The following is a 21673-nucleotide window of genomic DNA, read 5'->3' as shown; positions in this document are numbered from 1 at the left end:
CGACGCTCTGACAGTTACGAAATCTATACCTGCAAAAGAATCTGATTTCCTGCTTAAAACAGAGTTTAAATTGTTTAACAATTCCAAAACATTCACAGAAATAAGTTCCCCTATGCCTCAGGTTATCTTTCTTATTGGCAATAGTATATACACGCTTTAGTCAAGTACCGAGGTCTCCTGTAATCACACCCTCTAAGGGTTCTAGGCCGGTACTGAGTATTTGTATTAGAGTCCCTTGTTCACTATTCACACTTCTACTACAGGCGCCCGCTCTCATAAACGAGGATTTTAAAGTGATGTTTTACTGGAGTACACAATGTGCACCCTGAACAGCTGCTTTCCAACAACATGCCTACTCTAGAAAACTGTCAGTAAATTATTGCACTTTTCTCGGTGTGGCACCTTGACATTTGCTAAAGCTATTTCCTAGGACATTAATCACTCATTTCAAAAACGAGTTAAAATATCGGCTTTTAGAATGACGACTAGTATTAGTCACGGCATCTTGGGTTAATTTTCAGATGTTTAAGAACGTGTCCTGTGCTTGAATGAGATTAATGAAGTTGGAGAGTAAGCCCTGACTACCTGGAAATGGGACATGATCTTAAAACGGTTTAATGTCCTACTTTTACCACTGAGATATGGATAACTAGCTTAAAAAGATAAAAAGTTCATGGTTTCTATTCCCTCGTATTATAAAGTATTATTCATGAGCATAATTCAGTAGCGGGGTTTAAGTAACCCACAAGATAATCTAAACTGTGTGAATTTCATATGATTGAGCCATTCTCAACATAAAAAGGGATAGAAGGTGGGAATTCATGTGAAAACAGAAAAAGAAATGAAAGGGGACGCAGTTTGACCTGTTTTCCTCAAGCAGTACACGCTGGCTCCGTGTACACGGATGGTGCCCGAGCCTCCACTACAGACCAAGGGGAAAAGCTGTCCACGCTGCTACGGAAAGTACGTCTGGGTGCAAAACAGCGCACGGCTGTGGGCAGATCATGTAAATAAAGAATATATATTAATGATAGTTTCTATAGTATAAATAGCCTTTAATAAAAAAAATAATCTTTTTAATAACATTAATACTCACTTCTATTCTCTGGAAAACATGCATGAAAAATGTATTCAGTTCGATTGCAAAAGAAGGAAAAAATCAATTTAAGATGAATACTGTACAATTTTGGAACAAGGACTATTCCTGCTCCTTCTTTTTCTACAATATACTTTTTTGTTTGTTTTTACTTTGTGGGAGCCCAGAATTTCCCTAGGAAATAAGAATCAGATCCTTGTAAATACTGTCCAGAAAACAAAAACTAAAACGCCACGTTAGAACAGGTCTCATTTGTGACTGCTTCCAAAACTGTGCAGATAAGACCCCAAATTGTCACAAAGGTTTGATTTATTAAAAAGAAAATGTCTCTGGTGAAATCTCAAGAGTCCCTTCCACCCCAAGCATTGCTCTTCATTAAACAAGGAGCCAATAACCCACTTCAAGCTAAGAATTGAACAGTGGTGGAAAGGTCAGAACCTCTCATTCTTTTCCGATCTCATTCTTTAACATAAGCTCTGGTCTCCTAGGGTCTAATTCATACTGTCCTCTGTGTCCACATTTCAAAACAGAACATCTGCAGGACAAGAGAACCTCATTCCTTTTCCTTCTCCATCATTTCTATATATTTTGGGAATTTTTGTTTTTATTTTTTAAAAAAGGATACAAACAATCTTCAAAGTTTACCTTTTTGGACTTAAGGCATAACATGAAATTGCGCATTATTCTAAAGCTTAATTTTGAAATGAACTAGTTTAGTGCTATCAAACCCTGTTTGCATTTACATTATTTAAATTATATAGTATTTCATTCCTGTTCTTGCTGTAGTCTAATGCTGTTCATGGATTGTGCAATTCCTATGCAATCAGTCTTTGCCTGTTGGACAGTTAACAGTGCAACGTAGAATCGAGAGGGCGAGCTTTCAGTTCAACGCGTGCTGCTTAATGGTGTGGAAGATCCAGTCCATCTTTGTCGTCCAGCCGCCGTGGTGTGCATCATTCATCTGCTTCATGAAGTACTCCAGAGCCTCCTGCTCAGTTTTATCCAAGGCCAGGGTCTTTCGAATGTATGCAATGTCATCAAAAGACTGCAGTTCCGGCATCCCAGAGCCGAGCATCATGGAGAAAAGGTTGATGAAGAGGTTGGCGTGCTGCCGGATGGCAAGGTAAGCCTTGTAACACATCTCCTGGAACCTGCAAGTGAGTGCCCGGTCAGTGTGCAGCGAGTGGTGCTGGTGGTCCGGTCCCCGCTCACGTGGCAGTCGGAGTGTGGGCCCAAGTGAAGCGGTTCAACGCACACTCTTCTGCCAGCCCTTCTGTCCCCTTACCCAACCAGAACGAAAACTTTGCAAGGGTACGGATTTTGTTTACTGCTTTATCATCAGCACCGAGAACAGGCCTGACACGTTAGGCATTTACCAAGTGCTTCTTAAACGTGTGAGCTGGCTCATACACAAGGCTTTAGGGCTGAGATCAGGAGGAGGACAGAGCCGCGGAGTCATCGGAAAGTCAGGAGGCATTCTGCATAGAAAGATACGTCCTGACTCTCCTGACACCTGATCGAGGGATAGATGAAACAAAGTCCTGTAGAAGTTTTCATTTTCAAGTACTTTAAGGTCTAAGATAGACTAATGATTACTTTAAGGTGGTAAGAAAAATTATGAATAAACATGGTGTTAATAACTTTCCTCAAGTTACATGACTAACGAGTATTGTTCTGAGCACTATAGTTTGAAATCTGTCAACGTAATGATGGTGGGGTCCAATCATTCAAGCAGCATAGACGAAAGCTTTTACTGCTTATGAGGTGAACTATTACTTTCTTTTTAGGGCTTAATTAGCTCAATAAATTAAATTGATTTTCCCATTTTTCCTTCATAGCCTCACACAAACAAAAACATTAAAATCTCTAGTCGTTGCTAAAGATGTAATTTAGTAGGGAACCAGCAGTTAGCGTAATGGCTATATCACTGGACTCCCACGTAGTCGACCGTGGTTCGCGTCCCGGACCCGGTGGCTTAAAACTCATGCTGGGGCATGTTCGTGCGTGCCCAAGATCCCGAGAGGAGAATGGAGGAGAAGGGATTAAGGCGTGACCATCCCCCCTGGGGGGTGATTTCTCGCTTTCTGTCTCTAATGTCTCTCTCTGTTTGTCTGGCGAGCGCACGTGCCCTATAGCGAAAATCTCTCCAAAAAAAAAAAAAAAAAGGCTGTAATTTAGTCTGCTGATACTAGTTTACAGGTGGTTGTGGGGGGCAGAGCCTCACCCTGTAGCCAGGCTGCCCTTCAACCTGGCCCTCCTGCCCAGCCCCGGGGCAGCTGAGTTCACAGGTGTGTACCACCATACAGGGCTGCACGCACGCTTTTAAATTGCTTGAGAATGTCAGCTGCTTATCACCGGACAGCAAGAATTCTTTACCTCGTACTTCTGGTTTCTGAGCTTACCTCTCAAATTCTCTTGTTTTTGTGCATTCTTGGGCTCCTTTGCTGATCACTATTAAGAAATCTTGTGTCAATACAAATGGCACACGTTCTCGTTTATAACCAAACTTTTTCTTCTTGTGATCCAAAAAGTGTCCAAAATCTATATGAAACAACTTTCAAAAATAAGAAATCATGTTACCGTGTGACACGGGCAGATACCTCCCTGTCAACACAGCAGCTGGCAGACTCAGGGACGCGCAGAGGGAGGGCATTACCTGCCCGTCGTCCTTCACCATGATGTTGCTGTTGTGGCGGTCCCCAATCCCCAGGATGAAGGTGGCGACGCAGTACCCCGCGCACGAGCGTGTGAACAGGTCAATGGCGGCATCGTATCTAAGGAGCAGAGGCAGTTCGTGAGCAGACCACGCGGGTACAAGACGGTGAAGCGTCCCCTTACACACGGAACAGAACACTGACAGGGAAGGGAGCGGCTATGTTCAAAGGGCTGAGAAAATTTGAGGTTCTGAAGTTTTCAAGATTTCTTAAGGAAATTTCTAGATGACTCCTGCTAAAGCATAATTCTTCCCATGGTGAAAAAATACTAATATTGTAAAATTAATTTTTCCTGATAATTTTAACAAGGAATTAAAATTATTTTTAAAATCTGCTTAGGGAGCACGCCCCGCTGCAGACAGAGGGGATGGAGAGGGGAGAAGGAAGGCTGCACCCCCAGGTGGAGGTCCGTGCCCGTCCCTTTGACCTGTGCTGGCGCGATTTGGGAATGCACGCACAGCCAGCACGTTTTGCTAGGACCCAGCCCCAGGGGCTCCGGCTGCCCGTGCCCGCCACACCAGCAGCTGGTCCACAACGGTTCTGAATGTGCAATAATAACTTTTCTAAAGAAAAGTAAGCAGTAAGAACATGCTTTAGACACATGAGAATGTGCAGGATTTTACCAAGTTATAAGCAATTCTAGTCATTTAAACATTATAATCACAAATATTTCAAAAGTTGAGCATATACTTTTTTTGGGGGGTCAGAGGGCGTGTGTGTTCACCAGAGGGAGGGAGAAAGAGAAAATGCAGTCCCGGTGGGGCACAGTCACGCTCCAATCCCTTCTCTGTTTCTCCATCCTGCTGGATTTCAGGCACGCACACACGCCTGGCTTGCCTCTCGAGGAACCAGGATTTGACCGCAGACTGGGGTCTGGCCCCTTACCGTGAGGCTGTGGGGCCATTCCTGACCATTCTTCCCCAAGTAAACACAACTGCGGTCCCTGGCCCGGCCAGGAGGAGCCCACACACACTCCTACGAGGCCCCCTCCAGGGAGCTCAGTCAGCACAGAAGAGGAGGACTCACATCTCCCCTTTGTTCTTGTCTTTGAGCCACTGGTGCAGCGTGTGGCTGTTGAACTGCAGCGCCCCCTTCAGGCCGCCTTTGCACTGGATCTGCATGATGGTGTGAGAGTTTCTCACCACCTCGATGAGCCCCACACAGTCACCGATAGACAGACAGCCGTAGGGTAACATTCTGAAAGAGGAGCGAGACACATACCCTTAGACGGCTGAACCGAAGCGCAAGGGTCTAATAGGCGTGGCGTGAACAGTCCCCTTGCGAGCTTGTCAGGCACCACCTTTACTGTCTTACCCTGACTTCCCATTTCCTTCTTACAGTGTGATAAACATTCCTAGAAAAACCTGCCCTTTACTATAACCTTCGGTTAGGAAAGCACTTACCTGTATGTCATAAAAGCATGAAGGAAATTATCACTGCAGTTAAAATGTCGCAGGTATTTATGACTTCAAAAATAAAAATAAAGTATTATTAAATCACAAACCATCATTTTTTTTATAATTATTTATTTTGTTTTATTCATTTGTTTGTTTATTTTTTTTAGTTTGACCAGAGAGAGACAGAAGGTGAGAATGCGAGAAAGAGGAAGTGAGAAAGCAAGCCACCAGATTCAGGACTCAAACCCTGGTTGGCCACGTGGGAGTGTCCAGCACCTTAACCACCAGCCACCTGCTGGTCCCACCATCATGTATTAATATAAATAATATCTTCTGTGAAACAGGACACCTGCAGTCCCCTTTTATCCACAGGGATGTGTCTGAAGATCCCAGCATACGGCTGGAGCGTGGGCAGTACTGAACTGGGGCTGTGCTGTGTGTCCTTGACCTGACCCCAGGACAGCCACGTACGGGTGCCACTGAGAGGCATATCCCTGTCCACGCGGCATACGCCCTCTGGCCGAGGGCGGGCCCTGCTCAGGGGCAGCGTGTGGTTCGGTATTCCACGGGATGTACACAATTCAGAACTGAGGAATGATTTGTCTCTGGATTCCCATTCAGTATGTCAGCCTGCAGGGACCAAGACTGGGAAGCAAGACCAGACACGCCGGCCCACTGTGGCCAGCCCTCTGCTGCGGGGGCCTCTGCCCTGTGGACTGAGGGTGTCCCTGCCGCCGTGTGCCGTGCACAGCGGACGGGCTAGGTGGCTGTGCCTCATGTGCGTTATCATGAAGAGTCTGGGTGTAACTTAAAGTACACAGAAGATACGTGTAAGTTACATGCAAACGCGATGCCACTTTGTATAACGCGTCTGTAGGTGCTGGTATCTGAGGGAGGTTCCGAAACTAATCCCTCACAGACACAGAGGGATGACTGCATTTTTAAAAAAATTCCGGGAGAAAAATGACACCGCTTTTCAAATTATTTAAATGTCTGGCTTCATAGTGCCCAACTGGATTTTCATATATGCTTCAGTATTCAATCTAATGCAATGTTTTAACTGAAATACATGAAGAAAAGCTGGCCTTGCACAGAGAGGTAGCCGAAAAGAAAAGGAGCACTTAGCAGTCTCTCAGATCGTTTTCTTTGATAGGATTCCAAAACGTGACAAGAAATAGTCTCGCAAGCTGCACTATGGAATCTGATGCCGCATTGTCGTATCTGTCATGCCACCACGCCGAGATTGACCTGCCAGTCCGGCTGTGAGGGTGCGGGCAGGTATGGACCCTGACACAGTGCCGCCAAGCCGTCATACTTCACAGACTGACCTGAGTCCGGCTGTGAGGGTGCGGGCCTGGAAAAACACCACCCCAGCCCCTTCTGCTGCTTCTCTGTCTCATTAAAAAAGAAAACAAACGAAAAAGCCAAAACCCAGTCTGTCTTGCCTGAGAACGGGCTATCTGCCACGCAGGGCTGTGCAGGGCCTGCACTGAGCACTGGGAGGAGTGAGTGCACTGAATCGTGCACGTCTTCCAAACACCGACACTTTGCCTCACACCGCACTAAAAAGCGACAATGGTGACCATTACCACCACCTCATCAGAAAAGTCTCTTAAGTTTGGAGAACTTGTGATCTTCAGTGGCAGACGCAAGATTTTCAAAATTCCCTTTTTTGCTTGAAAGCTCAAATGTTGTCACCGGCAACAAATATTGCCCCGGTTGTTTCGGTGACAGTGTGGGCAATGTGTCCATCCTCAAGAAACTGCCTGCCAAGTGCCATGTCTGAATGACTGTAGCTTATTACTTATTTTTAAAGTAAAAATAGTATTTCCTTTTTTTAAAAAGGATTTTAAAAAACTTTATTTATTTATTTTCATTTGACCAGAGAGGGACAGAGAGTGAGAGAGAGAGAAAGTGAGAAAGCAAGCTGCCAGGTCCAGGATTCAACCCGTGGTTGGCCATGTGGGAGTCCAGTGCCCTTAACTACCACGCCATCTGCTGGGCCCAGTAAAAACAGTATTTCTGAAAAATGCAGCTAGTTCAACTCACAACTCAATCTCAGAACTGTTTCTGCTTGACAGAAGCACCATGGATGCAGAGGACTTACCACAGGGAGTACTAGGCAGGAAGTGGGGTGCAGGTTGGAGATGTGGACAGTCAGCCTGGCGGTAAGCACTCAGACTATGGACTCTGGGTCTTTACTCAAGTCCCTCAAATGGTCCACACTCGTTTCCATCTTTTTGCTTAATCTCACAGGGCCTGGGTTCTCTGACACTGCTTTGCTGAGCTGGCTCTTGCCACCGCTGGCCGGGCCATCAAGCAAGGACCTCTCCCTGCTTCCGACCCGCGGACCGCCACCCCGCACGCCTGGCCCTGAAGCTGCCATGCCTCCCCTCCCCTCTGGGTCCTGCGAATCTCTCATTCTGGTACTCCTACCCCGTTGGCTATTTCTCGTTCCAAATCTTGCTCTGCCTCTCTTGGAAAGCAGGGAAGCTTCGTGAAGCTGTATGCTCATCCCTGCACCGACTCAAGAGTCACGCTGCTCTGTACACCTGCTAGGTAAACGGCACATGCAGTTGGAAAGTCTAACTCAGAGCTACACCTTTGCCACGTCTGAATGAAAAAGCTGCCATGATGTTAGTCAAATTAAGCATTTTTACTTAAAATTAAACTTCAAGTAAAACCTTTCACTAAAGCTCACTTGAGTTAAAAGAATTTAGAAAACACGAAGCTGAAAACCCACTACGTTTCTAATGGCCCACTTAACGCCTGACGCTCCAGCATGAGGCTGATTCACAGCGAGGCTGTCCTGACCAGGTGCGGGTAGAGGCTCCCGGGCTCCCTAACCCGGGGCGACTGCCTGCGAATCTCTCACCACACAGGAAATCATAGCAGAGAAGGAAACCTGGCCAGGTGACAGTCAGTATCTTTGAAAGTGACAGGAAGTGCACAATCAGGAGTCAAGGACTTGGAAGTGACAACTTAACCCTGTGTGGTCGGCAGTGTGCTAGAAACAGCCGCTTTTTTTTTTTTTTGGCAATAAAAGGGTACTACTATTTGTAAATGATACATCTGCATATATTAGCTACTATGTATGTATGTATTTATTTAAGAGAGACTTTTCCTATAGGCCGTGTGCACTCGCCTGAGAGACAGAGAGACAGAAAGCGAGAAATCACCCCCCAGGGGGGATGGCCACACCTCAATCCCTTCTCTAGTCTCCTCTCGGGATTTTGGGTACGCATGCACACGCCCAGCGTGAGTTTCAAGCCAGTGGGTCTGGGGCTCATACCGCGGCCTGCTATGTGGGAGCCCAGTGACATAGCCACTATGCCATCTGCCAGTCCTGAAGCATTCTTTGAAACTACCAATTTCTGAATGACCTTTGTGTCTCCATGGCAACACTCCAGCGCTGCAGTCTGGACTAGCTTTTTAGAGCTGGCTCTGCCTGCCTGGCTGGGTCTCCTTTCTTTTGTACATCACGTAGGAGGAAGACAGACGAAGTCCCAACGCACCCTCGCCACTGCTAACTCCCGCGGCAGCTATTCTTAATGGAGCTATGCCTCTGTAACTAGTATTTACTAGCAGTTTACTTTGTCGGGAGGACTTTCAACACGAGTTGCCTTGCTGTTTACCTACCGAAGATCAAGACCTTGACTTTGCCAGATGTTTTCCATGATGCGGATAATCTGAAGTGTCAGCATATCTTGCCGTAAATCTGAAATTAAACATACGTATCACCACTCAGTGCCCACAGTGCAAATCTGTGGCTCATGCTGTCTTTGAACGGAACACAAATAAAGCTGTGTTTATTCTTCAAAGTAACTGACAAGAAAGCAATATTCTGATTAACCCATTTCTAAAGTATGTGCATAAATTTATCTGTGTAGTACAGGAGAAGTGAACTTTTTTGTGAACTCCTAATTTCACAAAATATTAAGTTAAAACATTTAAAGTATGTTTCTGAATCACTAGATTTCAATATATGTCTTTTTAAAAGCTTGTTGCCAGAGCGCATGTGCTCACCAGAGACAGCACGTGAATGCAGCCCCACGCCCGCCATGGGGCGGTCATGGTCCCTTTTCCACCACCTCTCCATCCTGTCGGGATTCAGGTGCACACGTGTGTCTGGCGTGTTGGCCAGCTGCTGGTTCTGAGACCCACACCACAGCCAGCCCTGGACGTGCGCATCAAAACACCGAGATCAAAGAGCTCGCACGGCCGACACGCCACCCCCCGAACCTGCTGCTGATATCCCGTCTCGCCCGACAGCCTGCCCCCAAATACACCTGGACCTTCTTTTATACGGTCTGAGAGTGGACTCTGCTTTCCCTGTGCCGTGGGTGAAATCTCATTGCTGTAACCGTTTAATGCTTCTCTTTCTCCTGATGGAATCTAAGCTTCAGGAGGGTAGGGATTTCTTTTACTTACGCTACAAACTCAGCACCCACCAATGGGGTATTTATGGAATGAATGGGTGTTACACCGTCCACACAAATGACAGAGAAGCATATGACAGTCAGAAGCTGACTTCAGGACTGATGCCACGCCGCACTTCTTTCCAATAACCACATGTGTGTACTGCAGAGGGGAGACATTCGTCTGATACATTTTATCACCTGTGTGTTCCTTAAATGGTTCAATGGTTCTCGGAGTTCATGAACACCGTGTGTAAAGAGGGGGCTGAATGCGCGCACCTCAAGCTCGCTAGTGCTCCTCCTTACCATCCCCATTTTTAAAGATGATCTCGTTGTTCTGAAACAGTAACTCGGACATGATGTCTGGGTTCTCCCAGTTCAGCCACAGAGGCCTTTTTGCCGAGGACATGATTCGACACTCTTCAAGCCTTTGAAAACAGTATGAGAGTTTATCAAGTACCTTAGTTTTGTTATTCTTTTAACCCTCAAATTTAAAAATTCTATACATAGCATAATATTTTGAAGTATTACAAACATTTTAAGCTTTCTCCTCAATTTTTATTTATGAATTCACTTCTAGGGAATATAAAGAAAGAAAACACTAACCTTTAACTTTTTAAATATAATAGTATATAATTTTCAAGAAATATAGAAACACATTAGTTTTATAGATTTTGCATCCCGTCTCTTCTCCTATGACCCAGCAACTGTGGCCACAGGAAGGTTTAAAGTCTAATAGGAAAGCAGGAGAACTCATTCTGAGTCACGCAGCTCTGAGCAGGTGCTTCTCCACTGCACTTTGCAGAGCAGGACGCTGGCGGGAGACAGCACTGCCATCCTGATTACAATTACGCTTCGACCTCTGCCGGACCTCACCCAGGAAGGCACCCAGCCGGGTACACCAGCAGAGCCCCTGAAGCAGCTCACCTGAGGTTTCCCAGCTGATGAGCGGGGTTGAGAGGAGACAGAAAGCCCTGGAGGGCATCCATGAAGTCTGGCCGCCTCATCTGTTCTACCAAAAACTTCATCTGTACCTGGTAAGACAGACAGCGGCACAGCTAGAAACCCCTCTCCCACACGTGCGAGGACCCACTGGTCTCTCTCACGCACTGGGGCCTCAGCATGGGCAGCCTTTGAGTCTGTCTCCTGGAGGGCTCCTCCCAACTGCAGGTTTCTACGACCCAGGGCAGCACAGCCCAGGGAGGGACAGGAGTGGCAGCATGGTGTCCTCACACGTGACAGCGAACCTGCCTGGGCAGGGCAAGGTCCGGCTCTCGAGCATGACCACCGGGCCTGGCCTGTGGGCCAGCTGCCAGTCTTGCAAATCAGGCTGCGTTGGACTTCAGCCGTACCTACGCAGCACACAGGACGAGGCCTGCAGAAGGCGCCAGGAAGAGGCAGGCTATGAAAGAGCTGCACGTACTGCCACGTTGAGCATCAGAGTAAACTAATAATCCCATTTGACTTGATTTTCTACAAGTTTGGTGATGCCCCCCCTCCCATATTGGCTGCCTCCACACCAGAACAGCACAGGTGAGCAGGTAAGGCACAGATCACACGGCCTGCAAATCTGAAGGATTTACTATCTGGCCCTTCAAGGGAACAGGAGCTGACCCTTACACTAGAGGGAAAATGAAGTCCGTGCTACCTTAGCTACCCCACGCTTTCAGAAAACCCCCATTCACCCTCTGGTGGGCAGAGGGTCCAGCGAGGTTGTGAGAAGCTGCTGAGGAGGGACCTGAAGGTCTGAGCAGATCGCTACAAAGAGACCTCTCATTAACGATTCAAGCCAAGCCGCAGCACAGACCACCGAGCGAGCCAGCAAAATCTGGCATTTTATTTTAGAAAAGTTCCATCTATTAAAAATATAGGGTCAGGGGCTGGCAGGTGGCGTGGTGCTTGAGGGGGCTGGACTCCCACATGGCCGACCGCAGTTCAAGTCCTGGCCCTGGCAGCTTGCTTTCTCACTTTCTCTCTCTCTCTCTTTCCCCCTCTCTGAACAAATTAAAATAAATAATAGTTAAATAAAGTAATTCTTTAAAAAAAGAAGAAGAAAATACAGGGCCAGCCAGTGGCATGGCAGTTCAGTGGTTGGATTCCACATGGCTGACTCTGCGGTTCAAGTCTTGACCTGGTGGCTTGAAAAACACACTGGGAGCATGTGCCTGTGTGCCCCAGATCCCAGGAGGAGGACGGAGGACTGGAGCACAGCCATCCCTCCTGGGGGCTTTTCAGTCTCTCTGTCTATACCTGGAGAATGCATGCTCCTTCTAGTAAATGTTTTAAAAAATGTGAGTGGGGAAAAAAAGAAGCTGGAGGCTAAGAATTCACAATAAATAAATTTTTTAAAGAATTATTTTATTTAACTTTATTTATTTATTTATCTAAATGTGATTAGCAAGGGACAGAGCTAGAGTGAGACCAAGAGAAAGAGAGGGAAAGTGAGAAAGTAAGTCATTAGGTCCAGGACTCAAACCACGGCTGGCCATGTGGGATCCAGTGCTTTCACCACCATGCCACCTGCTGGCCCCATAATAAATTAATTTTCATGCTGGAGTTTTAGTAATAAAATCCCCTCCTCCCCACTGCCAGACGGTGGGTGCACTTGTCAGAGAGAAACAGAGAAAGAGAGAGGAGGAGAGAGAACCTCCCAGGGGATGTGGCCTGGCCACAATCCTCCTTCCACATCTCCATCTTGCTGGGATCTGGGCATGTGAGCACACGTGCCTACTGTGGTTTTCAAGCTGCCGGGACCAGGACCCACGCAGCCCAGACAGCTGTGTGAGAGCTGGCTCCCTTAACCACTAGCCCGCAGGGCTAGCCCGAGTCTTCTTTCCATGCAGAGTACACGCGAAGAGCTACACAGTCTCGTTACCGTTAAGTGCTGGTCGTTAAAGTCAAGACTCACTTTGGTATAGAACAGCACAGAAAAACACACCATGACTCCCGACGACCTCATAGCTTCTGCTCATGGGAAGGCGTTTCTTTTTCTATCACTGTCCACCCTAACATTACCACGGGGCTTCACGTACTTTACTGTTCATTCTGATAGAACGCCAAGTCACTAAAAGTAACTGCTTTATGGCTACGATTTCACGTCTCTACCACAATCGCATTTAAGGCAGTGACGATCTCAGAAATGCATTTCACTTGATCACTCTGCTGTACCGTAGCCAGCTAGTGACAGGAAAGCCCCAGCTCTGAAGAAATGTCTGTATTTACACATGTTCTAACATTTCGTGTTTTTCCTTAGCTCAGTTATAAATTTTGCTTTCAGGGCAGCCTTACCCATAAATTCCAGCATCAGAAACAGCACTATTATTTTCTAGTACCCTGTATATGAACTCACATGCCACAGCCTCAATGAAACAAACTCAGGCAGATACCATTTGACATCTGAAATAGTCTTACGATTTAAATACGACATTTAAATTTTTCTTTGAAATTTTCTTCTCAAAGGGTGCATGTGCTTGCTAACGTGAGAGAGTGAGTGAGGAAAGCACCCTGCCCCAGTGGAGTTGGCCAACCACAATCCTTTCTCCACCCAGCCGGGGTTCAGGACACGCCTGCACACATGCCCAGCGTGTTTTTCAAGTCTCTGGGTTGGGACAGAACTGTCAGCAGCCATGTGGGATTCGGCCCTTAGCCACTGGGCCGCAGGCTGGCCCACAGTAACTTTCTTTTGAAGTTTTATTTTCTTCCCTTCCTTCGAGTAACCTTAAGGAAGACACTGCGAGAACCCGCCCAGTGCTGGGACTCTACTTTCTCTGCCACGGGACTCGCTAAGAGCAGGCGGATTCCCTCCACGCGTCCTCGTCACGGTCACTGCCCACAGCGAGCGCCTGAACAAGGAATGAGTCACTGAGTGCTTCGGGCTCTCCAGGGGAAGGGGAGGGTAGGCAGAGGGTCGGGGACTCACTGGCACCTCCCGGTTCTGGGGACCACGGCAGGGGCTGCGCCGAGTCCGCAGTTCCACTCCCAGCAGCCCCTCAGGAGAACACGGCTCCTGTTCCGGGGACCAGAAGGATGACTCTAAGAGCCCGAGTGCTGCTAAGGCTACGGCTGGGAGTGGGGCTCAGGTCCACCCTCAGCTGCTGCTTCCAAGGCGACCTGTGTGCACGCCAGGCTCCTGACTGGCACTGCCCGGGCACTGACAAGGGCCTCACCCGCAGCGGCCACGCACCTTCTGCGTCTCGTCCTTCTTCTCCTGTTTCAGAATGTCCGTCAGGTTGATGAGCTTCTCCATGGCCTCGACCTGCCTGTTCAGGTGCTTCAGGTACATCCCACACGCTCGGCAATAGGACTCCAAGAGCAGGCCGAACCTCTGGCTCACCGTTTTGTTGTGCATCTCGGATCTAAGAGAACAGTGCGAGATAAAAATTAAAACAATACGTATGGTTTTAAGTGAGTACATCTCTCACTTTTTAAAGAAGATGTAAAACCTTATTTTGTAAATCTAAACAATGTTACAATCATACTAAAGTAAATGTTTCAAAGTCTATCGTTAGAAGCTCCTACACACGAATTTAATCGATAACTAGCTCTCAGCTTTATTTCAACTGCTCCTTTGCTAATCTCAGCACAAGACACAAGACATGAAAAAGGGGGTGGGACACAGAAATACAGTGGGCGGGGGGCGTCTTAGGCACAGCACTCTTCCTGACCGTCTCTAGGCTCGCTGTAAACCTAGCCTCGACGTCCCATCTTTTTTTCTTAATTAAAAAAATTGTTTTTATTGTCATAGGGTGTGTGCGCTCACCAGAAAGAGGGCGGAGGAGTGAGAGAGAGGACGCCCCGGGGGTGTGGGCACACTGCAATTCTATGCCCTCCATTTCTTCTCCTGTCAAGACCTGGGGCCTGAATGCACAGCTGTCCAGTGTCCCCAACCATGGGGACCCAGCCCCCCCCCCAGCACTCAACCACTGTCCTATGGTGCTGACGTCCAGTTTTCATTTCAACATTAAAGAAAAACACACACAGGGACCAGAAGTTAGCGCAATGGCTATGTTGCTGAACTCCCATGTAGTCGACCGCGGTTCACGTCCTGGACCTGGTGGCTTAAACTCACGCTGGGCACATGTGCGTGTGTGCCCAAGATCCCGAGAGGAGAATGAAGGAGAAGAGATTGCGGAGTGGCCATCCCCCCTGGGGGGTGATTTCTCACTTTCTGTCTCTCTGACTCTCTCTGTCTTTCTGGCGAGTGTACATGCCCTATAGTGAAAACCTCTCAAAAAAAAAGAAAAGAAAAGAAAAACAGACACAATCAGTTTCTAAATTCATAAAAGCATACACGATTCTGACTTCTAACTCTGAGTACTAGACATATCATAGTCTGTTAAGTGACCTTTCTTCTTCTAACTTCCCAGAGGGTGTAATGCACTCACTAGAGACGGTGGCAGAAACAGAGAAGGAGAAGCACACCTCTGGGAGGGGCCACGCTGCAGTCCCTCCACTTCTACTTCCTGTCCCATCCTGGCTGTGATCTCACACGTGCCTGGTGTATTTCGGGGGAGGGGGGCTGAATTTAAACCATGTGGGATCTGATTCCCTTAACTACTAGGCTACAGGGCTGGCCCTGTTTGTACTCTCAGCTAGCTTGTTTTCTAGGGGAAACATGAGATTTTTATCATTATTGTTCTGAATTTCAAGGTAACATTTTTTTTCATTTTGGAATATTTTAATTCCACACACAGTGAAAGCTTCAATGTTAACCTGGACTTAGCTAATTTTACTTTGCTTAATACTTTGCTTAAAATAGAACCAAAATCTTTTAAAAAAATTATTTATTTACTTTTATTATTCATTCATTTACTTTCATTTGACTGGAAAGACAGACACAGAGAGAGAAGGAAAGTGAGAAAACAAGCCACCAGGTCCAGGCTGGAACTGTGGTTGGCTATGTGGAAGTGTCCAGTGTCTTAACCACCATGCCACCTGCTGGCCCCCAAACCAAAATCTTTAAAAAATACTTCAGCTCTCATTCATGTATAAAATTCAGTGTCAGACTTTACTGCGCATTTAATTTCAAAGAGAAAACATTGAGGGGAAGCTTATCACTGGTACAATATACTTCCAGTAACGGAAACTCTTATAGCTGAACAAAAATGAAAGTCTGAAAGCAATATAGGGTCTTGCGCCGAGTCCGCAGTTCCACTCCCAGCAGCCCCTCAGGAGAACACGGCTCCTGTTCCGGGGACCAGAAGGATGACTCTAAGAGCCCGAGTGCTGCTAAGGCTACGGCTGGGAGTGGGGCTCAGGTCCACCCTCAGCTGCTGCTTCCAAGGCGACCTGTGTGCACGCCAGGCTCCTGACTGGCACTGCCCGGGCACTGACAAGGGCCTCACCCGCAGCGGCCACGCACCTTCTGCGTCTCGTCCTTCTTCTCCTGTTTCAGAATGTCCGTCAGGTTGATGAGCTTCTCCATGGCCTCGACCTGCCTGTTCAGGTGCTTCAGGTACATCCCACACGCTCGGCAATAGGACTCCAAGAGCAGGCCGAACCTCTGGCTCACCGTTTTGTTGTGCATCTCGGATCTAAGAGAACAGTGCGAGATAAAAATTAAAACAATACGTATGGTTTTAAGTGAGTACATCTCTCACTTTTTAAAGAAGATGTAAAACCTTATTTTGTAAATCTAAACAATGTTACAATCATACTAAAGTAAATGTTTCAAAGTCTATCGTTAGAAGCTCCTACACACGAATTTAATCGATAACTAGCTCTCAGCTTTATTTCAACTGCTCCTTTGCTAATCTCAGCACAAGACACAAGACATGAAAAAGGGGGTGGGACACAGAAATACAGTGGGCGGGGGGCGTCTTAGGCACAGCACTCTTCCTGACCGTCTCTAGGCTCGCTGTAAACCTAGCCTCGACGTCCCATCTTTTTTTCTTAATTAAAAAAATTGTTTTTATTGTCATAGGGTGTGTGCGCTCACCAGAAAGAGGGCGGAGGAGTGAGAGAGAGGACGCCCCGGGGGTGTGGGCACACTGCAATTCTATGCCCTCCATTTCTTCTCCTGTCAAGACCTGGGGCCTGAATGCACAGCTGTCCAGTGTCCCCAACCATGGGGACCCAGCCCCCCCCCCAGCACTCAACCACTGTCCTATGGTGCTGACGTCCAGTTTTCATTTCAACATTAAAGAAAAACACACACAGGGACCAGAAGTTAGCGCAATGGCTATGTTGCTGAACTCCCATGTAGTCGACCGCGGTTCACGTCCTGGACCTGGTGGCTTAAACTCACGCTGGGCACATGTGCGTGTGTGCCCAAGATCCCGAGAGGAGAATGAAGGAGAAGAGATTGCGGAGTGGCCATCCCCCCTGGGGGGTGATTTCTCACTTTCTGTCTCTCTGACTCTCTCTGTCTTTCTGGCGAGTGTACATGCCCTATAGTGAAAACCTCTCAAAAAAAAAGAAAAGAAAAGAAAAACAGACACAATCAGTTTCTAAATTCATAAAAGCATACACGATTCTGACTTCTAACTCTGAGTACTAGACATATCATAGTCTGTTAAGTGACCTTTCTTCTTCTAACTTCCCAGAGGGTGTAATGCACTCACTAGAGACGGTGGCAGAAACAGAGAAGGAGAAGCACACCTCTGGGAGTGGCCACGCTGCAGTCCCTCCACTTCTACTTCCTGTCCCATCCTGGCTGTGATCTCACACGTGCCTGGTGTATTTCGGGGGAGGGGGGCTGAATTTAAACCATGTGGGATCTGATTCCCTTAACTACTAGGCTACAGGGCTGGCCCTGTTTGTACTCTCAGCTAGCTTGTTTTCTAGGGGAAACATGAGATTTTTATCATTATTGTTCTGAATTTCAAGGTAACATTTTTTTTCATTTTGGAATATTTTAATTCCACACACAGTGAAAGCTTCAATGTTAACCTGGACTTAGCTAATTTTACTTTGCTTAATACTTTGCTTAAAATAGAACCAAAATCTTTTAAAAAAATTATTTATTTACTTTTATTATTCATTCATTTACTTTCATTTGACTGGAAAGACAGACACAGAGAGAGAAGGAAAGTGAGAAAACAAGCCACCAGGTCCAGGCTGGAACTGTGGTTGGCTATGTGGAAGTGTCCAGTGTCTTAACCACCATGCCACCTGCTGGCCCCCAAACCAAAATCTTTAAAAAATACTTCAGCTCTCATTCATGTATAAAATTCAGTGTCAGACTTTACTGCGCATTTAATTTCAAAGAGAAAACATTGAGGGGAAGCTTATCACTGGTACAATATACTTCCAGTAACGGAAACTCTTATAGCTGAACAAAAATGAAAGTCTGAAAGCAATATATATTTATATGTCTATTAAGAAATAAAACAATATTATAATCTAAATAATATGATAATAACTACTAACTTTAAATGCCAAAAGAAAAAGTGCCCAATCCTTTGATTAGTCAATGCTTTTTTGAGTAAAAATCTCACAAGCAAGTTATCCAAATATTGTTCATATTTTAGAACCTAGGGAATTAAAAAATAAGCAAATAAACCAGGGATAGTTTCTGCATATAAAGAAAAATTTTCAGACAGAACATTGGTCATAAAACTTTTTAAAAAGAGAATTATTAATTTAATGTAATATTATTATGTTTTCCCCTCACTATAGGGGATATATGCGCACCAGAGACAGAGACCGAGAGGGGAGAAGGAAAGCCAGTGCCAGGTTCAGGACTACACAGTGCTCGGCCCTGAGGGTGTCCAGCACCTTACCACCATGCCACCCACTGGCCCGTAAAACGGGATTTTTTCAAAATAAAGCAAGGTAATGTAGTAGATTTTGGAAGTTGTTGGACTGAAATAAAACATGACTTTTTGTTACTCTGTTTTACCTGCACCAGCTGAATCAGGTACTGAGACAGTTTGTCATCTGTTAAATATTTTTCCAAGCATCGAACAGCAAAGCCTCGAACCATGGGGTCTGGGTAGTTACAGTCCAGAAGCTCCATCGCCTGCTCCGGCCTGATGGGAGGCCAGTCCTTGACCAGGCAGTACATCTGTGCACGGGAGAGCCGGCGGGCACCGGAAACGGAGAGGCAGCCGTGAGTACCCTGTCCTCACTGCCGAGCGGAAAAGTCGGTAACAGGCATGCTAAAGATCTGCCTAAGGTTCTCAGCGCTGAGTTAGCTTACCTGTGGGAATGGGTGGGGTTCCTCTCCACTACCCTACCATCAGTAACTAGTTTAACACAGCCTCTCCTGTATCTCAGATTGGTGCAGACTTTCTGAGAGGAAACGACTGGAGTGACATACCAATTTTGCACAGCAGTTATTCAGTAATCCGGAACATGCATTTACCTGGGCTACTTCATCTCTAGAGTTCCATTTAACAGACAGAAGCAATTTGGGTAGAATTTCAGGGATAGTTACACAATAGTGTCTGTGTGAGAAAGACAAAACAAAATAAAAAACATTCTTGCGTGTTACTCAAAAGGCCTGGACGTCTAACTCTTCGATGCTGCAATCATTAAGAAGTTCCAAACATTTTCTTTTCACCTTTACTAGCCCCTTTTGAAACTCAGATGATACCCGCTTAACCCTCCTGCCCGATGTCTGTGCACAGACACACTCACACTCACACAGCTGCAAGGCAGAGGGCAGAAGGGAGGTCGGGGCGGGGGCGGCGCTGAAGCTGCGATGCTCCAGGGCTCAGGGCGGACAGACTGCTGGGCCGAGCCCGACTCTGGTGACACGGACCAGCCACGGCCCCGCCACACTGACCGCACGGCTTGCGTTTGGAAAGACTCCTGCAGAAATGTGCCTCAGCTGCTTATTTAAACATACTCGTGCCGTTTATCAAGGGCAGCACCTTCCTGAGTGCAAAACGACTGTGCAAGTGCGTGGGACAGTGAAAACGCAGCATCTGGACCAGCTGACTCACACTTTGATCAAAGCCACAGGGCATTTTTTTAATCTTGAATTTTACTTTAAAAATTCTAAAAAAAAATCATCTCAGAGATTTAGAATTTTTAAAAAAATCCTGAAAAAAATTGTATCAGGGATTTAGAATTTTAGAAAAGCTCACTGCAAAGTACGCACAAGGCAGTGACTTTCCGGAAATGCTGACCTACCCCTAATGCTGTAAGAGGCAACGTTTATCATTTGAAAGTCGGGTCAATGGCGTCTTACCCACCCTGGCCAGGGACAGGGGAACAGGCAGGCCAGGGCAGCAGGCCCTCTCCCGCGAAGTCAGGGAGGCCCGAGGCTCTGCGCTCACCTGTGGCTCCACAGGAAATCTTTCTCTTGCTCCGTAATTTCAGAGAGGGGGTCTCGGGTACAGATGGCTCGGAGCTGTTCTTTGTCATTTTCTCTTAACTCATTGTCTCTAGCAAGTCTGTTACTCTGTAACATAAAGTGATATTTTATATAGTATTCTTTGCCAATTTCACCCCCAGACTCATGAGTGATCTACAAAAAGAGCAAATTCGAGTTAAATAAACTTTACATTATTTATTAGCTGTTGTAAACGATTTATTCTTCCTGTGAGACTTTATCTTCAGAGACAGGGAAGGATCCATTTAAGACACAATATATATGGAACAGATTCAGTAATTAACTTGGTTAATATCACCACCAGCCACAGGCAGAGCAGTAACGGTCCGAGTTCATCAAGGAAAAGACTGATGGGGAATACTTAGCTCATTTCCTGACGAAGGCCCTTCCTCGTATTCTATGAACTAATCTGCTAATGCTTCTCGTATAGTAAGAATCAGCAAAATAAAAATAATGTAAACTTTGACATTCCTAGCCTGAAAGCATTCTTATAATCCTTAAACAACTTTTGAATTTTAAAATAAGAAATAAATAAAGGGAAAGAAACATCCTGTTACAACAGCGTACACTGAGTATTAGGAAACTGAAAAGAAAACGACGTAACTTTTATATAATACCAAGTTCTATGTTTATTCCTTTTAAATGTAGACATATTAAATTTAGAGTGAACAATTGCAATTGTATATTATCCTACCACACAAAACAATCACAGAACCCTCAAAATGGCCATTTCAGTCCTTTTTATTTTAGGTTTCTGCCATGGGGCGATAGAGCTGGAGAGATGAAGGAAGAGAGGGAGAAACCGCCCCTATGGGTGACGGCCACGCTGCAATCCCCTTCTTCCCACTGTCCTCTCCGTATTTCGGGCACGCATGCAACATGTAGCCAGTGTGTTTTCAAGTCACTGGGTCTGGGACTCAAACCGCACTTAACCACGTGGGAGGCCAGTGCCTTAGCCACCGTGCCACCTGCTGGCCCATTTTACCCTTTTTGACCTGGGGGCAGGTTTGTGCCTCAGGGTGCATATGCTTGCCAGAGACAGAGACAGTGAGAGGGAAAGTGAGAAATCACCCCCTTTGGAGGATGGCCACATCGCAGTCCCTTCTCGGCCATTCCCCTCGGATCTTGGGCACATGTGTACACGTGCCTGCTGTGAGTTTCAAGTCACTGGGTCTGGGACTCGAAACGATCAGCCATGTGGGAGTCCAGAGACCTAACTGCTACACAATCTGCTGGTCCCCTTTACAGCTATTTTTTTTTAGAGAGATTTTTCGGCAGGAGAGGTAGAGAGAGACAGACAGAAAGTGAGAAATCACTCCCTGGGGGGATGGCCATGCCGCAGTCTATTCTCCTCTGTTCTCCTCTCCAGATTTTGGGCACACATGCACATGCACCTGGCCTGAGTTTAAACTGCCAGGTCTGGGACTTGAACCGTGGTCAACTACAAGGGAGCCCAGAGATGTAACCATTATGCCATCTGCTAGTCTCCTCTTCGGCTCTTTGTAATGGCTCACATGAAGGCATCCAGACCATTTTACTCCATTGCGATTCTCTCCCGGAGCTCACCATGCCCACGCGAGGACCGCTACGACGTGGTCCTTGTCCCCGTGGCATCTACGTCTGAACCCACACTTTGTGATGAATACTTAAACTCAGCGAGCCCTTACCAGTCCTGCGTGGGAGTAACTAAATCCTGCCTCGCGGGACACAGACCAGTTGGCATGCTCTTCGATCACAGACATATCCGGAAACTTCACAACACTGCT

The 21673-nt window shown here is 46.6% G+C and overlaps 1 protein-coding gene across 1 annotated transcript in view; it reads right to left on the bottom strand.

Annotated features, from left to right (window-relative positions):
* Positions 1–162: 162 nt before the first annotated feature.
* PIK3CA (phosphatidylinositol-4,5-bisphosphate 3-kinase catalytic subunit alpha) overlaps positions 163–21673 on the bottom strand; it is a 32681-nt gene continuing 11170 nt past the window's right edge. Inside the window, exons 9-21 of the mRNA XM_014593377.2 lie at positions 21575–21668; positions 19852–19976; positions 18933–19014; positions 18468–18632; positions 17996–18099; positions 15987–16158; positions 10553–10659; positions 9932–10053; positions 8847–8925; positions 4837–5007; positions 3753–3870; positions 3499–3650; positions 163–2247 (exon numbers count right to left, since the gene is read on the bottom strand). Coding sequence (XP_014448863.2) covers positions 1977–2247; positions 3499–3650; positions 3753–3870; positions 4837–5007; positions 8847–8925; positions 9932–10053; positions 10553–10659; positions 15987–16158; positions 17996–18099; positions 18468–18632; positions 18933–19014; positions 19852–19976; positions 21575–21668 — 1762 coding nt within the window. The 3' untranslated portion in view covers positions 163–1976. The remainder of the gene's footprint in view (positions 2248–3498; positions 3651–3752; positions 3871–4836; positions 5008–8846; positions 8926–9931; positions 10054–10552; positions 10660–15986; positions 16159–17995; positions 18100–18467; positions 18633–18932; positions 19015–19851; positions 19977–21574; positions 21669–21673) is intronic.

Source organism: Tupaia chinensis, unplaced genomic scaffold (assembly GCF_000334495.1).
Source record: "Tupaia chinensis unplaced genomic scaffold, TupChi_1.0 Scaffold140400_1, whole genome shotgun sequence".
NCBI lineage: Eukaryota > Metazoa > Chordata > Mammalia > Scandentia > Tupaiidae > Tupaia > Tupaia belangeri.
Note: the sequence above shows the minus strand (reverse complement) of the source record. Positions and strands in the feature narration are given on the sequence as shown.